The following is a 19,534-nucleotide window of genomic DNA, read 5'->3' as shown; positions in this document are numbered from 1 at the left end:
TCAACCTAAGTAGAACCACAGCCAACATAGAAAGTCATTCTACTAATTTGAGTTCATGTGAAGAGATCTAAGATAACGAAGTTCATCATCGGTTTGTAGGAACATCAATATTCGTTCGGACATTCAATTTCTAACCAGCTTCCTTGAATCACCCATTTTGGTTACAGTGTTCTAACAACAAAGAAGTGTCCACAATTGGGAGAACCATTTAGGTTCTTCATCAATTCGGTCCTTCTAAGTGTTTAAACAACGCATCCAAAACTGGAATGACAAGTGATCCAGTCTGAAATCATGAGTCCTACAGAGAAGGTAAGAAACATAGAAGTTAGAAATAGACAAGTTAAAAAACAAACAAGTTTAAGAACTTAGAAAAAAGAAAAAGAGAGAAGAGAAGAGAATAGTAGTTTTACAAAAAGAAAATAAAACAGGGAGAAGAAAATTAGTTTTAAAAAAAGAGAAGTTTAGAAAAACAAAAGATAGTAGTTTTAAAAACATAAAAGAGTAGTTATAAAAAGAATTGTTTTGTAAAAACAGAGAGAAGAGAAGTAGTTTTAAAAAGAATTATTTTGGAAAAAAAGTTTTAAACAGAGAGAAGAGAAAATTAGGTAATTGTTTTATAAAAAGAATTGTTTTGGAAAAATAGAGAGAAGATAAGTAGTTTAAGAAAAAAAGTTGTTAAAAAAAAAAGAAAAAGAGAATAGTTTTAAAAAAAGAAGAAAAAGAGAATAGAAGTAGTTTTAAACAGAGAGAAGAGAAAATTAGGTAGTTGTTTTATAAAAAGAATTTTTTTGGAAAATCAGAGAGAAGAGAAGTAGTTAAGAAAAAAAGTTGTTAAAAAAAAAAAGAGAATAGTTTTAAAAAAGGAAGAAAAAGAGAATAGAAGTAGTTTTAAACAGAGAGAAGAGAAAATTAGGTAATTGTTTTATAAAAAGAATTGTTTTGGAAAAACAGAGAGAAGAGAAGTAGTTTAAGAAAAAAGTTGTTAAAAAAAAAAAGAAAAAGAGAATAGTTTAAAAAAAAGAAGAAAAAGAGAATAGAAGTTGTTTTAAACAGAGAGAAGAGAAAATTAGGTAATTGTTTTATAAAAAGAATTGTTTTGGAAAACAGAGAGAAGAGAAGTAGTTTAAGAAAAAAAAGTTGTTAGAAAAAAAAAGAGAATAGTTTTAAAAAAAGAAGAAAAAGAGAATAGTTTTAAGAAAAGAAGAAATGAAGGCAAGATCATCATGTTGGCTCAGATCTGTGAGCAAGTCTGACTGAGTTGTTTGAAAAAAGAGAATACTTTAATCTATGATCAAGTCTAACTAAGTTGTTTAAAAAAGAGATCTGTTTATAAATATTATTAATTACCTAATGGTTCTGAAACAGAACACTCGGATCTGTTTAATCAGACAGATCGATAGTCAGATGACTCAGATCTGTCTGATTAAATAAATCAAACTCAAATGTTTGTGTTCTGTTTCAGAACTAAAAAAAAATGATTATCTATGATCTATCATCAATGTATATTATCTAATGGTTCTGAAACAGAACACTCATTTGAGTTTGATCTGTTAAATCAAATGAGTGTTCTGTTTCAGAACAAAAAAAAAAAACTTTTCCACTAATTTTTGTGTCTGTACATCTTACATCGACTTCAAGTCATCAACCACAAAAAAAAAAAAATTACAACAGGAACAGACCCTAATCCGATCTATTTGATCAGACAGATCAAAGGTTTAGAACTCTGATCTGTACTCTGATCAAACAGATCTGTTAACATTTTAAGAATATACTAACTATCTAAGATCTAATAACAACATAAGATTACTTTTCACAAATCAAAAACAAATAACAACATCATAACAGAAAATAAAAATAAAAAACCTATCTAAGATGAGTTCGAAGGCTTAACCGCTTCATTTGATCTTAAAGATCATCAGCGTATACCATTAACCGAACATCATCAGAACTCAGAAGTAGATCGCCTTTCTCCAAAGTCCAAACTCGAAACCCACATCGCATGCAGAAGTAGAAACATATGAAGACTAAAAGTAGATAGAAGAAAAGGATTTACTAACCATTTTTGTAGATCCTTACTGGTCGATTTTGCTTTAGGTTTTCGATTTTTGTAGATCCTTACTAACCAGTAGCTTTAGGTTTTCGTTTAGGGACTAGGGTTACTAACAAACAAGCTCTAGCTTTAGGTTTTCGTGAGGCTTTAGGGTTTAGGGTTAAAGTTTCTGGTGTCTGGTGTGGTAGGAGAGAGAGAGGGAGAGAGAGGCAGAGAAGGAGAGAAGAGTTAGGGTTCGGCTGTGAGGGGTTTTATAGGCTCGTCGTTTTAATCCAACGGCTGAGATGTGATTTGAAGGGGCGCCCTATCTCAGCCGTTGGATTATAAAATGACACGCGGATTCTAACGGGTACCCTCTCGGGCTAACTGTCGGGCTTTGTAGTCGGGCTCTTTCGTCGGGCTTGTAGTCGGGCTATGCATCGGGCCGGGACTCGGACGGGCTTAACGGGTCGGGACTCGGAATTGAGAACCTGTCCGAGTCCCGACCCTATTAGCCCGATATATCGGGCCGGGTTAGCCCGGCTCGGGGCTGCTTCGGTCATCGGTCTCTCACGGTTCGTGCCGAACGGGCCGGATCGCGGGTTTCCGGACCGTTTTCCCAGCCCTAGTTGCAACCCACAAAGTTGTACATTTGACATAATTATTTTGATAAATTTTGTGAAATGAATATAGCATATATTGTATGAATATATGCCCTTTTGCTACGACTAAAGCCATACGCAAAAAGTTTATTTTTCAGTTAAAAACTACACCGTAGTCGAAATTTTGTAGGTAAAGTCATTTGCGACGTCACTATTGGCTACATGCTATTTGTGATAGCTAAAGCTCATTTTCTACGACTTTTCGTTCATTTGTTGCGGTTTGGGCCGCAACAAAAGCCCTTCAATTTTTTTCCTCCAAGGGGGTTTAATGGTCTTAAACACTTATTTTAAAAGAAAATGAATGCGCACATTTCGTTCACTGCTTCGCTCATCAGCTTCTGTTAGTCGTTGTGGCGAAGAATCACACAGAAACCAACGATTTATTTACTTTGGTTGTTAATATTGTTAGAACATCACCTAAATGTCGTGATATTCTTCACGAGCTGGTTTATGTATGATTCTTCTAATTGACATGGACTGAATCAAGAAACAAGTCTTACACGAGCTGGTGATACATTTGAGGTCATACAACAAAACTTTATCAAGTATGATTAAATGTTTTCATCTATAATAGATGCATTTGAGATTGTGGTCGATGACCAAAAATTTTATTAAGTTCTACTCAGACATTTTGTTTTGTTTTATCTCTTCATCTAACAAAAAATATATTAGGAATCAAAAATGATTTGTCACAAGCATTATAAAGAAAACATCAAGTAGTGAATGTTGTTAAGTTAGTAAAAACATGCAAGTTACGCCTGCAAGAGATGCGAGATAGTGGTTGAGATTCTTTGCTTATTCAAGTGACTTCTTTTTTGTGAGAAACACAATATTGAAGTTCCTAATATGGGTAATATGTTTAGACGTGAAGGTAACCCAAGGCGTAATACTCAAGAAATCACAAATATGTATCATTATTGTGTTGAATTTTTTACTACAGTCACTAATATGAAACTTGAGGAGTTAAATAATCGATTCAATGAGGTGAACACTGAGTTTCTTATTTGTCTAGCTAGTATGAATTTAGTCGACTCATTTGCAGCATTTGACAAGGAAAATCTGATCTGTCTTGCTAAATTTTACGCACAAGATTTTTCTAATATGGGATCTTATGGTGCTTGAAGATCAACTTGAGAATTCTATAATTGATATGAAGTCTAGCGACGAGTTCATAGGATTGAAAGCGACCTCTGATCTTGCAAAAAATGGTAGAGAAAGGAAATATAAAGTGTACCCGCTTGTTTACTTACTATTGACATTGGCACTAACGCTTTCGATTGCAACTGCTACAGTAGAAAAAATATTATTTGGTATGAGTATTGTAAAAAAACATATTACGGAGTAGAATGGGAGACAAATGGATGAATGATAATTTACTTGTTTACATTAAGAAGGATGTATTTGATACGATTAGTAATGAAGTTATTATGCAACTATTTCAGAAGATGAAAACTTGTCGAGGACACCTATAAATATGTAATAAAGCAAAACTTTAGAAATCAATAAAAAATTATTTTCTCATAGTATATATATTTGTCTTTTTCTTTGACTTAAATGTGTGCCCACATAAAAAAAATCATGTACTCGCCACTGGTAACAAGACAACAAATATAAGGGCTACTAGTTGAAGCAATGAAACTACTATAACGATAATCAGGCCACAAGAAAAAGGCATGCTAGCTGAAGTAATGAATTGTCGAAGCGATAACTAACTCATGAGAAAAACCATGCCAGTTTAGTAGAAGAGTGTTTTGAACTGTTCACGACCAAAATTCCTATATGAACAAGGCCCCAACCAAAAAACACTTATGAATTAAGAAGAGAAGCCTTGTTCATAAGCTCTGTTTTGCCAAACAAATAAGCTCTGCTTCGCCAGACACTGTAAACATTGTCAGACAAATAATAAGCCATGCTTCCCTAGTCACTGTAAGTCCTGCTTCGCCATGCACGGTAAGCTTGCTTTGTCGGGCAATATAATTTGACATAATAAGTCTTGTTTCCTCAAGAGCAACGAACTTACAAGAACAACGACGTTATAAATTTTTTGAGGCATTTCTGTTATGACCCCGAATAATTTAAAGTCTTAGCAGATCATCAAATGAAAACCAACCCGATGAAGATCGACGTGAAGCCCTTCACCAAATGTTGATCCGGAAAGTAAATTTCAGAATCCAGGGGAAAACTCAAGATAGCCAGTGTGAATTGGAAATCCAATCGAGTCTATGAATTCGGGGCACAAGTAAAGTGAATGGACATGAATAATCGAGAGATCAGTCAGAGGTCAAGTTTAAACTACAAAACTAAATAAATTTTGCAGCAACAAGAACAAAAGGAAAACAACAACATAGAGAATACTCATTTCTTTAATAAAGGGGGGGACATGTATAACAAAAAACAAAAAAATTCTCCCAGAGAGCGAGGGTGTAATCAAAGCAACAAAAATATCCTCCACAAGCACAAGATAGTTGACGACAAAACTTTCTTCGACGAACAACAACAAATACCCAGTCACGTCGAAAGTTATTTCTTGTGAAGCCAAGAGGATTTCTTCACATATTTGACGTTAAAATATTTTATTCATAAATATTTTGAAACATCGGAAATACTTTGAAATATCTCCAAAATATAAACAAACTTAATTCTGCAAATGTCTTCAAATATTTTGCAATATCATTAAATGTTTTGCAATATCTTGCCATATCTATATCCATTTTGTTCATAAATGTCCACCAATACTTTGATTTTCCTCTTTTTAGTTTGTTTATTGTTTACTCTCTTCACTGTAAGCACTATTCCTATTTCCTCCAACACCATCACCACTACTTTCTCCATCAATTTCTCTTTTTGTAATCCAAAGCAATCAAGCAGAAATCACTTCTTCTCAAAAAAAAAAAAAAAACTTTAATAGCAGTGAAGAGAAGGGTGCCAAGGTAGGAATTGGAGTGAAATCGGTTTTCATTTGCTTAGAAACAACCTTCCGATCAGTTATACTCTTCGTGTTAGAGTTTTCAGGGTATGAATTAAAGTGAAATCGTTATTGATTTGCTTAGCAACAACTCTCCCATTAGTTATATTCTCTGCATTATGGTTTCCTAGGTATCAATTGAAGTGAAATAGTCTTTGCCTTCCATCAATGATACTGTTTGTGTTAGGGTTTCCATGTCTGATGGGAAGATCTTAACTGATGGAGGAAATAATAATAGATTTGTTGGAGTTGGTAAAGGATGTGGCCGAAGTTGTTAATTTCTCTCTCTAGCAAAGAAAAAATGAAGATTTTATGGAGAAGATCTTAACAGAATCACAGGGAACTGAGTTGATTATTCCTTCCGGTGATGACGGTGGTTTTCCTACGGTGGTTTTCCTACGGCGGTTTTCCGGCGACAATTGCAGTTTTCCGGCGAAAACGAAGGGGATGTAAATTTAGTATTTTCTTAATTTGTATTTTCAATTATTATTGTTGTAATTTGCTTTTAGTCAGACCTTTAGGGTCTCCTTTCACGGATCTTTAGGATCCTTTTGTCAGATCTTTAGGGTCTTTTTTCTCGGATCTTTAGGATCCCAACAGTGTCTGTGTCTAGTCCAATTTCTTTCTCTTCATGAGGCACTTTGCATTTAAAGGTATGTAACTCTCATGAAGTTTTCATAGGAGAGAAATAAGAATTCATCCATGTAAACATTGTGATTCAATCACTTATTAAAGAAATTTGTTCCCTTGGTTTCAAAAAAAATACCTTGATTCATGCTCCCAAACTCCCAAGGATAACATGAGATCTAACGGGTGGTAATGCACCGCGTGACACATAGACCCGTCGATACATTTCGATTTTCTCGGCGTATAGAGGACGTCCATATCAGTCATTACACAAATTCCTAGTAAAAAGTCGTCGGTCACAGCTCTCACGCTCACACAAATAATACTCGCGAGAAACGTTCAAATTCTCACATCTCAATTGATTCCCTCAAAATCTCGGATGATACAATAAGAACACTCACTTATCATCCTCAAAATATCAAACTCATTGATAATAAGATAATCATAATAGCTCTTATCATATAAATCTGATTCAGTTATCACATCCATCAAGCTTTATTTCAAGGCATTTTCTTTCATTAATATTAAAGTCAGCTGAGGCGTACTAAAAGTCTCAGATTTAATAATCTTAAAATTTATAATCTAACGGTCCAAAATTAAAGTTGACTGTCTTCGTTAAGGTTGACTCTATGGTATTTATTTCGGTTTGTTTTTGTGGTTTGAAGAGTTATAGAGAGAGAAACTAGAGAGAGAAAGTAGAGAGAGAGAGTCTATATATATAGAAAGTTAGAGAGAGAAACTCAGAAAAGTAAAGACTGAATAAAACGACTGGTCGTCGAACTCTTCGATTTCTTCTTCTTCTTCTAGCTCTCTTCGCCTTTGTTGATGCAAATCTTCATCTATTTATACAGATCTGTCTCATTTTCTTATCCTTCGATTCATCAGTCGAGTAGTTGTTGAAAAACCCCTCATTTTGTTGTTTGATTTTTGTTATAGTTAATTTGGTTTGATTTTTCTTAAGAATTATCAATATGTTAGATCGCTTTTCGAGGAACTTCAGTTATTTAGAGTTGAAACCCTAATTCAATCATTTTATTCTGTGTCTTGTTGTTTGATTTTGAAGCTTGTAAATTTTCTGGTTGAATTGGATCCATTTCTTAGGGTTTTGCTCTTTTAAGGAAGGTTTGAAGGATCTGGGAGGAGACAGAGATGTCTTCTCTTAGCAGAGAACTAGTTTTTTTGATACTTCAGTTCTTGGATGAAGAGAAATTCAAGGAATCTGTTCACAAGTAAGTATTTCTTTCTTTAGTTCCTTAGGTTTATGAAAAAAATTGATTTTTTTTGTTTACATGTTGATTTTGAGTTCCATTTATGTGATTTTGAGTTTGATTTGGTTGAGTTTGTATGTGTTATATGAAGATTGGAGCAGGAATCAGGGTTTTTCTTTAACATGAAATATTTTGAAGATATTGTGAATAATGGAGAATGGGATGATGTTGAGAAGTATCTCTCTGGATTTACCAAAGTTGATGATAATAGATACTCCATGAAGATTTTCTTCGAGATCAGAAAACAGAAATATCTTGAAGCTCTAGACAAGTATTTGATTTTTTTCTATTTTGTTTACCCTGTATTTTACTTTATTATATGCAAAATTTGAATAAGAAGAATGAATGTGTTTTGCTTTTAGGCATGATCGGTCTAAAGGAGTAGACATTTTAGTCAAGGATTTGAAAGTATTTTCGGCTTTTAATGAAGAGCTTTTCAAAGAAATAACCCAGCTACTGACTTTAGAGAATTTCAGGTACTCTAGTAAATAAATCTATGGTTACTTAGATGAACTTTTTATTATGAAATTCGTGATATGCATTCTTATGCTTTTTAACTTTCAGAGAGAATGAGCAGCTATCAAAATATGGTGACACTAAGTCTGCTAGGGGTATAATGCTTGTCGAGCTCAAAAAGTTGATTGAGGCAAACCCTCTTTTCAGGGATAAGCTTCAGTTTCCCACCTTGAGAAACTCGAGGCTACGGACTCTAATTAATCAGAGGTAACTCTAGTTGGAATTACAACGTTTAGCTTCGATGTTCTTGTAAAAGTGCTTCAATGTTATCAATCATAAAACAGAAAATGCGTAAAGATGGTCTCATAACTACAGCGATATTTTGGAAATTAAGACAAAGAAATGCATGGACACGTCTTTGGTATCAATATAAAGTATTGTGACGTGCTATAGTCATTAATTCCTATATGAGTCGTTCTACTATTATGCTTTTTCCTTCCTTGTGTAGCGATTAGCCTTCTTTACATGTTTATCCACAATATGTTTTTCAGTTAATGATCTCTTTCCGATTAATGTAATCTGGAGATGCTGCAGTTGTTCGTAGCTATGTGATCCTGCATTATAAATATGGTCCAACCATCCAACTCAAAATTGAGTACAATAATTTTACCTAGTTCTAAGTTATATAAATTGTATTATCCAATTCATGAATCCATGTTCAATGCATGATCCAGTTTGCCATGAATTAGTGCAGCATAAGTTATTAGTATCTGATGATTAGTCTTTTGATTCTTACATTGAGCTGCAGTTTAAATTGGCAACATCAACTTTGTAAAAATCCAAGGCCTAATCCTGACATCAGGACTCTCTTTGTGGACCATACTTGTGCACAACCAAATGGCGCTCGAGCTCCATCGCCTGTCACTACAAATCCACTAATGGGTGCTATGGCGAAAACAGGGGGATTTCCACCTCTGGGTGCGCCTCATGGTGTAAGTGACATTAGATAGTGGCTACTCTCTGTCTCTCTCTAATGAAGAAAAACTAAAGTACTGGTGGTGAAATTTAATCTGCGTTTTCACTTATGCAGACATTTCAGCCTCTGCAAGCTCCTCTTCCCACATCTATTGCCGGATGGATGGCTAATCCCTCTGCTGTCCCACACCCTGCAGTTTCTGCTGGGCCTATGGGCTTAGGCGCTCCAAGTAATTCAGGTACTATTGGTTAATTTACTTTTTGCTAATATAGGGCTAACCAATTGTAATAAAAATGTGTTTTAGAGTTAGACATGCATAGGGTCTTTTCCTTGTCGATCCAACGTTTGAAGCTTCCATGGGTTTAACAGGATCTGTTGAGAGATGTTTTATCAGCAATTTTAGCTTGGTAGGGTATATGTTAGTATGTTACAGTTCTTATTCTTAGAATATTCTTTGTCATCCTTGAAAATCTTAAAGATAAGAAAAGTCTCTGCAGATAATCTTTTGGATAATGTTATGTTTGAAATCCATGCCTAATTTCACTTACTTCCTTCAGATGAAATCTGTTTCCCATTTTGAGAACAGGTGAAGTCACTTGTGGTTGGGCTCGACGGAATGTATTGCTCAACGTAATTTACTTTAGATATCATACAGTTCGTTTAAAGAAGACATGGATATCATGCTTTTAGTAGAAGGACTTTGGTTAAACCAATCTGTATGAATTTCATTGGCACAATATTCTTCATGATTTAATTCTTTGTTATTGAATAATCACTATAGCATCTGTTCTAAAGCGTCCAAGGACTCCTACCAACAACCCTGGAATGGATTATCAAACTGCAGATTCTGAACATGCGCTCAAGCGGTCAAGGACTTTGGGAATTTCAGAGGAGGTACTAAAGATTTGAACTTGGTATTACCTTTTACCTTTCTACTAGGACCCATCTAGGGTTTTTAGTTACTGCACTTGGAGATTTGTGATTTCGAAGAATCTTTGTTTATTGGGTTGTATTTTATCCACTCTTTTATGTTTTCCGGTTTAAGTTGTCTCTTCATCAACTATGCAGGCCAACAATCTGCCTGTTAACATTCTGCCAATTGCATACCCTGGCCCAAGTCATACCCAGAACTTATATTCTTCAGATGAACTACCCAAAAATGTTGTGGTCACTCTACATCAAGGATCTGCGGTTAACAGCATGGATTTTCATCCTGTGCAGCAGACAGTACTTCTTGGTTAGATATTTCATCTTTGTCTTTCTAGTTCCGGTCCCCTATTGTTCAGTGTGTAGTAGGAGATTGTTATCTTATCCGTGGCTTCTAATCATTGGTGTCTTCTAATCACTGGTGGCTTCTAATTGTCAGTTGGAACAAATGTTGGTGATATTGCTATATGGGAGTTAGGTAGCCGGGAAAGGATTGCACATAAAAATTTCAAGATTTACGAAAGTACCTCGTGCTCAATTCCTTTGCAGGTCGGTTTCTAGTCTTAGAAACAGCATATGTTATTTTCTTAAGTACAAAGGACAAGGCAAATTTAAGTTTTTCTCTTATCTGATTAGGCCGCTCTTGCTAAGGAAACTGCTATATCCGTTAACCGAGTAATGTGGAGTCCTGATGGTGCCTTTCTCGGTAATGTTAAAATTTGAATGACAGAACATTCTTTTATTAAAGTCATTAAACTTGGTAGTTCATTCTTATTTAAAGGCGTGACTTGAAAATTTTATATTGCTACTTAACAATATTTGCAACTCTGCTGTAGGCGTTGCATTTAGCAAACACATTGTTCATGTGTATTCCTACCATGGTGGGGATGATGTGCGGCACCATTTAGAGGTTTTTGTCATTATTTTTGGTTTTTCAACAATCTGTACATGTTCTGTTACCGATAAAAATATACTCTTATCTGTTTATATACTCCCAATCCCATCAATTTCTTATAAACAGGGGTCATACCGTCAGATCACGTTTACATGATGTGAAAAACCTTGTCTTGGTAGTTTGTATTTTCCATCTTGAGTTATTTGTGTATTCATTCAATAATTGCAGATCGATGCTCATGTTGGTGCTGTTAATGATCTTGCTTTCTCACACCCAAACAAACAATTGTCCGTTATAACTTGTGGAGATGATAAGGCCATCAAGGTATAGCAGAACCTTATATCACTTCTAATGAATTTCATTCCAGAAAAGGATCACATTATGAAATTTCGAAGTGTGGACATGAATTCACAGAGATTGAGTATATGTAGGTATGGGATGCTGCAACCGGAGCGAAACAGTACACTTTCGAAGGTCACGAAGCACCCGTTTTTTCTGTTTGTCCCCACTACAAGGAAAACATTCAGGTAGTTTTGCCTTCTGATTTTTTATGTTTTTTCTTGGTCATGCTTCTTAAGTAGAAGCTTTTAAGAGTTGCAGTTCTCTTACAGCTCTATGTCACTTTCGCAGTTTATCTTTTCAACAGCTGTTGACGGGAAAATTAAGGCGTGGTTGTATGATAACGTGGGATCAAGAGTTGACTATGATGCTCCAGGTCATTGTTGTACCACTATGTCTTACAGTGCAGATGGGACAAGGTTTGTTAATCGGTCCTTTCTATTAAGCGTAATAATCTTACAGAAGTCTCTTTTTACTACATTGACAATTTATTTTGTTTCAAATGTGATATATTGCACTGAAACATCTGCACTTTTGATTTCCAGACTATTCTCGTGTGGAACTAGCAAAGAAGGGGAGTCGTATCTTGTGGAGTGGAATGAAAGTGAAGGTGCTGTAAAGAGAACATATCAAGGATTCCGGAAACGATCTGTTGGAGTTGTGCAGTTTGATACCACTAAAAACCGATATTTGGCCGTTGGAGATGAATTTGTAATCAAAATATGGGACATGGATAGTCCTAATATCCTAGCGACAATTGAAGCAGATGGGGGATTACAGGTAAGTGTGTTATCTGTCCTTTTTCTTTCTACTCTTTCACGTGGACATAGCAGCTTTTGCAGGAATAAGTTACAACCTAAATCATGTGAGACACCTGAAAAAACCCTTAGTTATCCTGTTGTCAGGAGTTCATTGGTATATTTAAATCGTGGGGTATAAGTTCATTTAGAAAGGATTGCAAGTATACTTATTATTTATCACAGTTTGTCGAAAATGATGATAAAAAATGGTCTAATATCTGAAGTCCATGAAAATTTGAGGCTCAACATATCGAGACCTGTCACCGTAGCACTACCTTTGTAGGTGTTACAAAAGCTTCAGTGTTATCCCACAAGATATTCCATAGTAAAAGAATAATATATGTTTTCTTAAATATCCGCAGGCCTCTCCTCGTATCCGGTTCAACAAAGAAGGATTGTTGTTGGCTGTTTCATCAAACGATAATGGTATTAAAATATTAGCAAATACAGAGGGCCTTCGGCTTCTACATTCTGTTGAAGGTTCTCGAGGTGCTTCTGAGGCTGCTGGAAAGGTAACTTTTCGATAAGAACCTTTTGGCTCATTAATCTGGACATGTAACATTTGAAGGCAAGTTTATGCTTAAAGGGTCGCATCGATACTATTTTCCATATTCTCCATGAAATATTGATGCTAACATGATAATCCTAGATATTTCCTTAATGAGGTCTCGTTGTTGATACTTGCTTGTTTCCGGCATTTTCTTTTGGTTTAATATCATAATGCTATGCAGTAAAGAGTTTTAAAGGTGTGAAAAATGTTGATTAGTTTGTTGAGCCTTAAATTTCAACAAAAAAAGTTTGTTGAGCCTTAAACAAGGCTCTAGGCCTGTGCGGCCTCGGGGATGGATACCATTGAGTATTTGACCTTATAAAAGTAGATTGCCTGTAGGCGCATCATCATTTTATGTAGAAATTGTTGCAGGGACCAATTATTAGTCCAGTAGGAGTTCCAGGTGCAATTGCTGGTACAAGTGTTGGACATTCAGACCGAAGTCCTCAATTGATAACACTGGGCGGATTTGTAAGTTTATGATATTTAACTTGTGATGATTCTACGATGCTTACCAGAAATTTCTGAGTTCTGACTCCAACTTAATATGTTAATATGTTTTTGGTTCTTTGAGATGTTCGTTATTAGCATTTTGCTTAAGATAATATCATACTGTTTGAAGATCCAAAAACTAAGTTGTATTTTATTTTGTTCAGAATGGAGACAGTCGAAATATGGTAGATGTAAAACCTAAAATTACTGATGAGGCAGTAGAGAAACCTAAGATCTGGAAATTGACTGAAATCAGTGAACCTTCTCACTGCCGCTCCCTTAAGCTCCCTGATAGCTTATTGCCTATAAGGGTAAGTATTCGCTCTTCTAAGTTCTAACCTTCAGAACATATGAAATAGCTTAGCTTTTCCGACATGAAAGATGCATATAGCCTGTGAGTTCTTGCTTCATAAATATATTTGATAACTTGATATAAAATTTCTACCTTAAATGCACAAAAGACATACACATTTCTACCTTAACTGTGAGTCCTTTTCTATGTATTTCTCATTTCCTTATGTAATAATTTTTATTTATTTGAATTGCTATATACTAGCAAGACACACATTTTGTTGTACCTTAAATGCACAAAAGACATGCACATTCTTTCCTCGTACTGGGAGAAATGTGTAAGAGAAGGTTAAATACTAGGGAAGTTCGAACACCGAAGTTGATACTGTTGACCCTCCTTTGTAGCCAGATAAACCGTTTAAGCACGTGACTAAGTTTCTGCATGCATATCTTATGTGTTCGGTAGGTGAAGGAAACCCATGATTCAGTTAAAACAAGTTCAGTGTGCGTTTTACAGGGGACAACAGAATTATGAGGAAACTATGCTGATATCTAGAGATCTTTTGTTAAAATACGTTATCTAGAAATTTTGATTTCAAATATTGCTTAAATGGCCTGGATTTAGTGGTCCTAGGAGTGTAGAAGTCAGAAATGACTCCTTTTATGTTATGAAGTCTAGAAGAGGAAAAAAAGGCCATTGTTTTAAACTACCTGACTCAGTTCTTGTTTTTATGCCCTCAAAGTGCATTTGGAATTTTGGAGTTCTCTTCTTTATTTTAGTTCCTTATAGACCATTGTTGCTCAAGCAATCTGTCGAATTATTTTACAGTCCTAAGTAAGAAGTAAGAACATCATAGTTGAGTCAGCTCTACTGTGAATTTGGACTTCTTGCAAGTATCAATATCAGTATTTGGCACATGTATGAGGTATCAGATACAGTGTTCTTAATAAATGCTAGTGTAGACGCGAAGTATCTGACTGTACAACTTTATGGTTGTCATATGGTATTCCCATGCAATATCTGTTTCTTCGCGCTGTAGGTCATATATGAAATTTATATGGTGCATAATCATGCAATAGCTATCTGTTTTTTTTTTGTATCTTACCTGTACGGTAGTTGGACCCTAAAATTGGTAGGTCAGGAATGTACGTTCTATTTTTGAAAAAAGGAACTACATATATGGTCGCGCTCACAGTAAGCATGTGTGGGGGTGGTTTCCACCACGTGTAGAGAATCGTCATTAGAAGAGAATGAGTTATTAATGGTTCTTTTGGCCACTATATACTATTTATACAAGTGGATAACCTAATTTGACACTTCTTCGTTCTTTAATTGTTTGTTTTGGTTGTCTCAGGTGTGTAGATTGATTTATACTAATTCAGGAATGGCCTTGTTAGCTTTATCATCTAATGCAGTTCACAAGCTCTGGAAGTGGACGAGAAATGATCGCAACATTAATGGAAAGGTTTTGATTAAATATTAAATCCTTCCTCGTATAACTCATTTCCTGAACTGGTCTAACCAAATTTATAACCTTGTGTAGGCAACAACGAATATACAGCCTCAATTATGGAAACCTCCAAGTGGAATATTAATGACCAATGAGATAAGTGATACAAAAGCTGAAGATGCTGTTCCTTGCTTTGCACTATCCAAGAATGATTCTTATGTTATGTCCGCATCAGGAGGAAAAATATCCCTCTTCAATATGATGACGTTTAAGGTATATTCTTAGTAGTAAACAATCTATTTAGTTTATAGGAAATTGGGCCTTGTACTGGTTTCAATTTACAGGAACACTGTGGAAACCTATGCAAACCTTACATAGGGAGATGGAGCTCGAAAGTAATATGGATCTTTTTGTCAAAAAAATTGGCATAGGGAGTTTTTGCTAGTTCTCCCTTCAATTTAAACCATTTGATCTCTTTCCACTGCTGATGGACAACTTATTTATGACGCAGACAATGACAACCTTCATGCCCCCGCCTCCAACGGCAACATTCCTTGCATTCCATCCACAGGACAATAACATCATTGCAATAGGAATGGAGGACTCCTCAATTCAAATATATAATGTTCGAGTTGATGAGGTCACAATCTCTCGTTACAGCTGCAAATTGAATATAGTAACGATTTCAATAATTGCTCAAAGATTGAGATTGTGCAAATATTTTTGCAGGTGAAAAGCAAACTTAAAGGGCATCAGAAGAGAATAACAGGTCTTGCCTTTTCAAATGCATCAAATGTGCTTGTATCGTCAGGGGCTGACGCTCAGGTAGAAATCATTCTCAATCCTTCTAAAAAATGAAAAGTAGTATAAAAAATGGAATGAGTTATAAGTAAGAATCTATCCAGCCCATCTAGCATTAAAATGGAAGAATTAAACGCATAGAGGTACCTAAATCTTGACACTGGTATGAGGTGTTGTCACAGTTAGAAAAAATGCTAGAACAAAGTCACGGTCTAACATGTCATGTATGTCTATACATCAGTGTCTTAGTAGTTAAATACTTAAATGTCAGAACCTTCGCTATTTTACTTGCGGCTTACTGTGGGATCGTCGATTGTTACACTCACAAACGCATACTGAGGGTGATATTATCTGATCTTATTATAGTTATGTTTAAGTACACATAAGATGTACAAACAAAAACTCAAATTAAACACTTTAAAGTGACAAGTGAGTGTTTGGCACAAGTATCCGAACAATGAGTCTTTGGAACGTAAAAAACACAAAAAGGATATCCATATATATATATATGTACAAGTTTGGTGTCCATGGATAGCTTATTTAATACAACTGAGGTGGAGCTTTCTGGGCTCACATAGTAATGATCCAATAGATGAGTTTTGGGAAGATGTCTCCACATCATGAAGATTATTGTTAGTTGTTACAATAGATTATCCCATTCTAAAATTTCTAAGTCCGCCCAAAGTCTTCAGAATGATTTCCTCTCTTTTTTTTAGAGTGATTTCCTTGAACATTTATATCTTGATTCTGAAGTTTGAACTGTAATGACATTGGTTAGATTGGAAACCAAAATGGGATAAACTTTTGTCCAGATGATCTTCATCTTGAGGAGGATATCTCTCTACAAAATTAGCCTTGGATAATTTCCATGTGTCACCAGCGAATTATGTGAAAATAAGCTGTCAACTGATCTTGCCACTGCCACCTATATATATGTAGAAAGAATTTTCGTAGTCTCTTATACATTCAATGTATTATATATGAACCTATCCTAACAACTAATTTCTATCAGGATAATGATTGTTCTTACTTATTCATGATTCGTCATTTAGATCATTCCTTGAAGTTACATCAGTCTAAAACTTCCAACCATGTAAAGTTAATGAGGAATTTCTCATGGGATGAAGTCGAGGGAAAAATGCACTGGATTGAGTGGACCACTATATGCAAAGACCCTTTACCTTCCTCGGTCTTTTGTAAATCCATTTTGTTCAATGTATATTTATTCAAAGTTTCAAAACACAAAAAGCACAATATGCAGACCTAGCTCAAGGCGGTCTTGACATACAGAATGTTCACAACATGAACAGACGTGTTACTCTCAAAATGGATTTGGAGATTTAGCTTTGAGAAAGGGGCTTGGTGGAAGAAAATTAGCAAAGAAAACTTTGGTGAACAAAGAGGAGGCTGGAAACTACAAAACTCAGCATGAGATATATGTGGAGTGTGGAGGGGCATCCATAGTGGAAACATAAAACGTAACATGTTTCGCTTCTGGGGTGATGTCTAGTGCTCAGAGCGTCTGGTGAGCCTAAAAGAGAGGTACCCTGCAAGTAAATTCAGTACTAACGGCAAACACGGAGTGGTTCGAAGGAATTTAAATGATTGGGAAGTGCGATAGTAGCAGCCCTATCTCCGGTCTGGGATATGGTAAGACTTTCCGAAGATGAAGACAAGAAGATGTGGAAAGATAATCCAGACAAAGACCTTTTGGTGAAGAAGTGTTACTAGAGAGGAACCGCCAAGTCATCCATTGCGAAGTAGTAACCTCAATCTGGAATAATATCTCTAACTCCTTAGATTTGGATTGGAGCATGCCTAGAAACGTAAAAGAGGTCTTAGAACAATGGGAAGGATTGGTAAAACACAGCCCAAAAACAAAGTCTATAGCCAGAACCCAGATCTCAGAAGGCGGTGGAAGAATGTTCGGAAGCTAGTAGCTAAGACCCCCGATAGCACCGGCAACGCATCCAGAGAACAACCACGTGGAAACTCATATCCGTGTGATTCTTTGGTGCATATGGAAGGAGAGGAACAATAGAATTCAAGGAGAACATGTTATCATTCCAATAACTCATAGAATACACCAAAGGGGCCTCATTTCACCGGAGTAAGACCCGGGAGAGCAAAAACATATATTGACTTTGTAAAAACGGGAAGCTCTAGTCATATAACATGTAGGCGCTAATACCAATTGTTATCAAAGTCTGATCCACAGCTCCTAGAATCTTGCTGTGCAGTTCTTGATAAATACAATTAATTCAAGGTTTTAAAAAAAGACTTGACATGTGACTGTGATCAAAAGGATGAAAAGACCATCTCAAGGTTGTCTTGTATAAAGCATGCATGAGGAATGAGCATCATGAACAATGACCACCCTAATATTGGAAGAATTAATATTTATGAACTCTTATTCTCTTGTTAACCGGACAAAGAAAATCATTATTTTTGGTTAATTATATCTTGAAATGGTTTAAGATCAGTCTAACATGTATCCATTATTTTACAGCTTTGCGTTTGGAATACTGATGGGTGGGAGAAGCAGTCCAGTAAGTTCTTACAAATTCCTAGTGGGCGAGTTTCAGCTTCTGTCGCTGAAACGCGTGTACAGTTTCACCAAGATCAGATACATTTTTTGGTTGTCCACGATACACAGATAGCCATATATGAAGCATCTAAACTAGAATGTCTTAAGCAGGTGTGTTTCGATACAATTTATTTTTGTCATGTTACATTCATCACTTGCTTCTGGCACAGTTTAATCGAATTAAATAATAACCAAAAGTTTGATGGTTCTAATTTAGGTTTTTATCCACTACTATAGTCTAGGTGGTTAAATGTTTATATGATAGACTTATTTCCTTGCAGCAAATTGAAGAACATCACATACTATTAATTCATCTTCTAGCTTAAAACTGAAGTATCTGAAACCTTAGAATCATATTTTTATTTTTTAGAAAAGCAAATCAGACTTATATTTAGGATCCCGAAAAATATATATCAGCTACCTAATATAATAATAAAAGAAATTTAATCCGCAATTAGGTTAATATCAACGATATAACCACCAATTGTGATGATCCCTCTGTACAAAAAGTTATACAGTATTAATTTGCGAACTTTTCGGATTAAAATAAAGAATTATTGCTTGTCCGAAGAAAATCTAAATTCTAAACTACTCTACTCTTCAAGGAGCAGTAAATTATTAATACATTTTGTTCTCTCGCAGTGGATTCCCCAAGAATCAGGTATACCCATCACGAACGCTACATATTCCTGTGATAGTCAGTCGATATATGCTAGCTTTGGCGATGGAAGTGTGGGAGTTTTCACCTCAACAACACTTGGATTGAGGTGTCGAATTAATCCAACAGCTTATCTATCTTCAAATCCCAGGTAATTTTCACAGAGTGATTATTCAAACTATGTATTTTTGTTTGGTGGAAGTAAATTTTAAATGATGATACTTTTAACAGCCCAAATAGCGCAAGGGTTTACCCACTAGTGATAGCGGCTCATCCATCTGAACCTAATCAATTTGCACTTGGACTGACTGATGGAGGGGTTGTAGTAGTTGAGCCCCTAGAGTCTGAAGGGAAATGGGGAACCAATCCGCCACCTGAAAATGGAGGTGGTCCAAGTACAGCATCAAATCCAGCTTCTGGCTCAGATCAATTGCAAAGGTGATGATACTCAGTGCCATTTATCTGGATTGTACTATCTTTGTCAGATTTCAGTAGAATAACATTAGGTAGGTTAATCAGCTTCACTACCTGTGATCAAAGACTCGAGTTGATTTGGTTTCGCACGTAGAAGGCTCGAGCAGAAGGTTGTAAATGTAGAAGGGATATATATATATATATGTGTGTGTGTGTGCGCGCGCGTGTGGAGGTCAGATGGTAGGAACCTAAGTTTATTTAACCATCCTGTGAATTACATACTTTCGAGATGGAATAAGAAATTATCTCTTTTTCTGTGTGTTGATCCCTGCAGCTGTTTTGTTTA

The 19,534-nt window shown here is 35.6% G+C and overlaps 1 protein-coding gene across 2 annotated transcripts; it reads left to right on the top strand.

The window, feature by feature from the left end:
- The first annotated feature begins 6,752 nt into the window (after positions 1–6,752).
- On the top strand, positions 6,753–19,503 carry LOC147539049 (topless-related protein 1-like). 2 transcript variants are annotated; one of them, XM_086641074.1, is made up of 25 exons: positions 6,753–7,512; positions 7,643–7,822; positions 7,914–8,027; positions 8,116–8,274; positions 8,816–8,999; positions 9,098–9,221; positions 9,765–9,877; positions 10,052–10,220; positions 10,350–10,459; positions 10,547–10,616; positions 10,747–10,820; positions 11,034–11,129; positions 11,237–11,332; positions 11,436–11,563; positions 11,690–11,924; positions 12,307–12,456; positions 12,867–12,965; positions 13,151–13,297; positions 14,633–14,743; positions 14,822–15,001; positions 15,240–15,368; positions 15,458–15,553; positions 18,039–18,227; positions 18,759–18,925; positions 19,006–19,503. In XM_086641074.1, exons 1-25 carry the CDS (start codon positions 7,433–7,435, stop codon positions 19,214–19,216), a joined length of 3,411 nt encoding a protein of 1,136 aa, XP_086497200.1. In that variant the 5' UTR covers positions 6,753–7,432; the 3' UTR covers positions 19,217–19,503. The 2 variants fall into 2 exon arrangements, with proteins under 2 accessions (XP_086497200.1, XP_086497201.1); XM_086641075.1 differs by lacking the exon at positions 12,867–12,965 and having other exon boundaries at positions 6,942–7,512.
- The last annotated feature ends 31 nt before the right edge of the window (positions 19,504–19,534 follow it).

Source organism: Eschscholzia californica, unplaced genomic scaffold, assembly GCF_041429995.1.
Source record: "Eschscholzia californica isolate CP2 unplaced genomic scaffold, dmEscCali1.0.p SCAF_5, whole genome shotgun sequence".
NCBI lineage: Eukaryota > Viridiplantae > Streptophyta > Magnoliopsida > Ranunculales > Papaveraceae > Eschscholzia > Eschscholzia californica.
This window is presented reverse-complemented; position numbering and strand designations above follow the sequence as displayed.

Bases quoted from the DNA above. Each gene is read 5' to 3' on its own strand.
- LOC147539049 (XM_086641074.1), top strand. From the start codon at position 7,433: ATGTCTTCTCTTAGCAGAGAACTAGTTTTTTTGATACTTCAGTTCTTG. The intron at 9,222-9,764 runs GTACTATTGGTT...TAATCACTATAG, and splicing joins AGGCGCTCCAAGTAATTCAG to CATCTGTTCTAAAGCGTCCA. The intron at 12,457-12,866 runs GTAACTTTTCGA...AAATTGTTGCAG, and splicing joins CTTCTGAGGCTGCTGGAAAG to GGACCAATTATTAGTCCAGT.